General features: G+C 48.8%; 1 protein-coding gene across 1 annotated transcript in view; it reads left to right on the top strand.

The window, feature by feature from the left end:
• Positions 1–2,042, top strand: part of LOC107099528 (arf-GAP with coiled-coil, ANK repeat and PH domain-containing protein 2-like) — a 26,447-nt gene that overhangs the window by 14,152 nt on the left and 10,253 nt on the right. The window contains exons 12-15 of the mRNA XM_015397689.1: positions 249–349; positions 455–566; positions 766–959; positions 1,045–1,114. Of these exons, the coding sequence (XP_015253175.1) occupies positions 249–349; positions 455–566; positions 766–959; positions 1,045–1,114 (477 nt within the window). The remainder of the gene's footprint in view (positions 1–248; positions 350–454; positions 567–765; positions 960–1,044; positions 1,115–2,042) is intronic.

Raw genomic sequence — 2,042 nt, 5'->3', positions numbered from 1 at the left:
ATAAGTTTGTTTTTTTTCAAAGTCAAACTTCCCTTTTATTGTCATTTTAATTTTTCATCAGTCATTTTATAACTCTTTTTTATAATCTACAAATTCTAATTTTTATCCATGTTGCGTCTCTGCCACTGCAGTTCTATGTAACATTTTGAATCGTGTTGCCGTGTGCTATATAGTTGCTTACGGATGCCTGAAGCCCCGCCTGGTCCAGGGTCCAGAAGGTGTCTGATGTTGGGCTCATGTCTCTGCAGGAGGACGCTGCCGTTCTGTTCGAGGATCTCCGACTGTGCGCTGTGAAGCCTGCAGACCACATGGATCGACGGTTCTGCTTCGAGCTGCTGTCGGTCCAGAAGTAAGACGGCACACTTAGAGCCGCATGATGCTGGCCTGCAGGAGGAAGCGTCACTCAGCAGCGTGTGTGTGTGTGTGTGTGTGTGTGTGTGTGTGTGTGTGTCAGGTGCTGTGTTCTGCAGGCCGACTCTGAGCAGCTGAAGCAGGCGTGGCTCAGCGCTCTGCAGGGCAGCATCGATCTGGCCTACAGGGAGAGGAGCGACGCTCAGCTCACACAGGCAGGTCCACCACAGACACATCTATACGTCCTCATCTATCCGTCCTCATCTATCCGTCTTCATCCGTCCATCTTCATCCACCTGTCCTCATCCATCTGTCCATCCCCCTCCCCTCAGACACAAATTTGGAACATTAACAGCCAATAGTAACAACAGATAAAGTTTTTATTCTATCTGATCCACCTCTGTGTCCGTTCAGCCCAAAGATCCTCCCCCCGTCCTCTCTGCCGGTGACGCTTCTCCAGGTCCACCCTCCCAGAGGCCGGCGGTGCTTGCCGTGGCCCTGGGGGGCCCTGGGAACCAGCGGTGCTGCGACTGCGGGCAGGAGGAGCCGCGCTGGGCCTCAGTCAACCTGGGAGTCACCGTGTGCATCGAGTGCTCCGGCATCCACAGGTGCGTTGGGTGGGATGCTGATGATGGGAACCAACCAGGTTCTGTGTCTGAGGAAAAGAGACGTCTCTGATCTATGTGTCCACAGGAGCCTCGGTGTTCACCTGTCCAAGATCCGCTCCCTGACTCTGGACTCCTGGGAGGCTGAACAGCTGAAGGTACAAGTAGCAGAAACAACCACCATACGGAAAGCTGTTTATTAAGGGTGTAAATAATAATCGTTTTGTATGGATGCATCGATCCAACAGCCGACGTTCCGATGCATCGATACGTCCGCAAGAGAATCGATTCATGTTTTTTTTTTTCCTCGGGTCTTTCATTATCCATTTGCTCCTGTGCGTAATTCTCCCTCCCGTGCTGCGGTGGCGCTAAACCTATTTTGCCCTCTTACCTCACTTCCTGGTTTTACTCTTACAGCAGTGTGTTGCAGTGAGCTTGACACAGACATTTTTGATTTATGCTCAGTATTGAAGCGTGGTCTGTGCTACACACTGTGGGTCTAGATACGGCCGAGGCGGTGAGGAAGTGGGGGCGAGTTTAGTCCAACGACGGAGGGACATGATGGCCAAAAAGAGCGGAGATCCAGGTGGAAAAAGGCTCCCAGCGTTCTCGCGCACCTCGCTTTTCTAGCGGGTCAGACTTCAGGAGTTGTTTTCGCAATTTCGGTCATAAAAACAAAACAAGCCGGCCTCCTGTCTGTGGCACTGTCTGCCGTCAGCTACAATTTGGGAGAGGAGCAGCGGAGCGTTTCTACTTCTGTTATTTGCTGTTGTTTCTCAAAAAATGCATAACGATATTACAGCTTTCATTGATTTATTTCAAATTTGAAACATTGTCTAGTCTGTAAGGTTTAAAAAAAAAATGAAATCGAATCATATTGTGATGTATTCTTGAGTATCGAAAATAATCAAATCGTTGGGTCAGGAAATCGATACTGAATCGAATCGCCATGATGGATGTGATTTACACCCCTATTTACACCCCTACTGTTTATAGCAATAATCAGGTTCTGTACAGCCTGAAATGTCATGGAAGTGGATTAGGTTCAGATCCAAATTAGAATAAAGGAATATGTGAGATACTCAA

The sequence above is a fragment of the Cyprinodon variegatus genome, unplaced genomic scaffold (assembly GCF_000732505.1).
Source record: "Cyprinodon variegatus isolate N-32 unplaced genomic scaffold, C_variegatus-1.0 Scaffold881, whole genome shotgun sequence".
NCBI lineage: Eukaryota > Metazoa > Chordata > Actinopteri > Cyprinodontiformes > Cyprinodontidae > Cyprinodon > Cyprinodon variegatus.
This window is presented reverse-complemented; position numbering and strand designations above follow the sequence as displayed.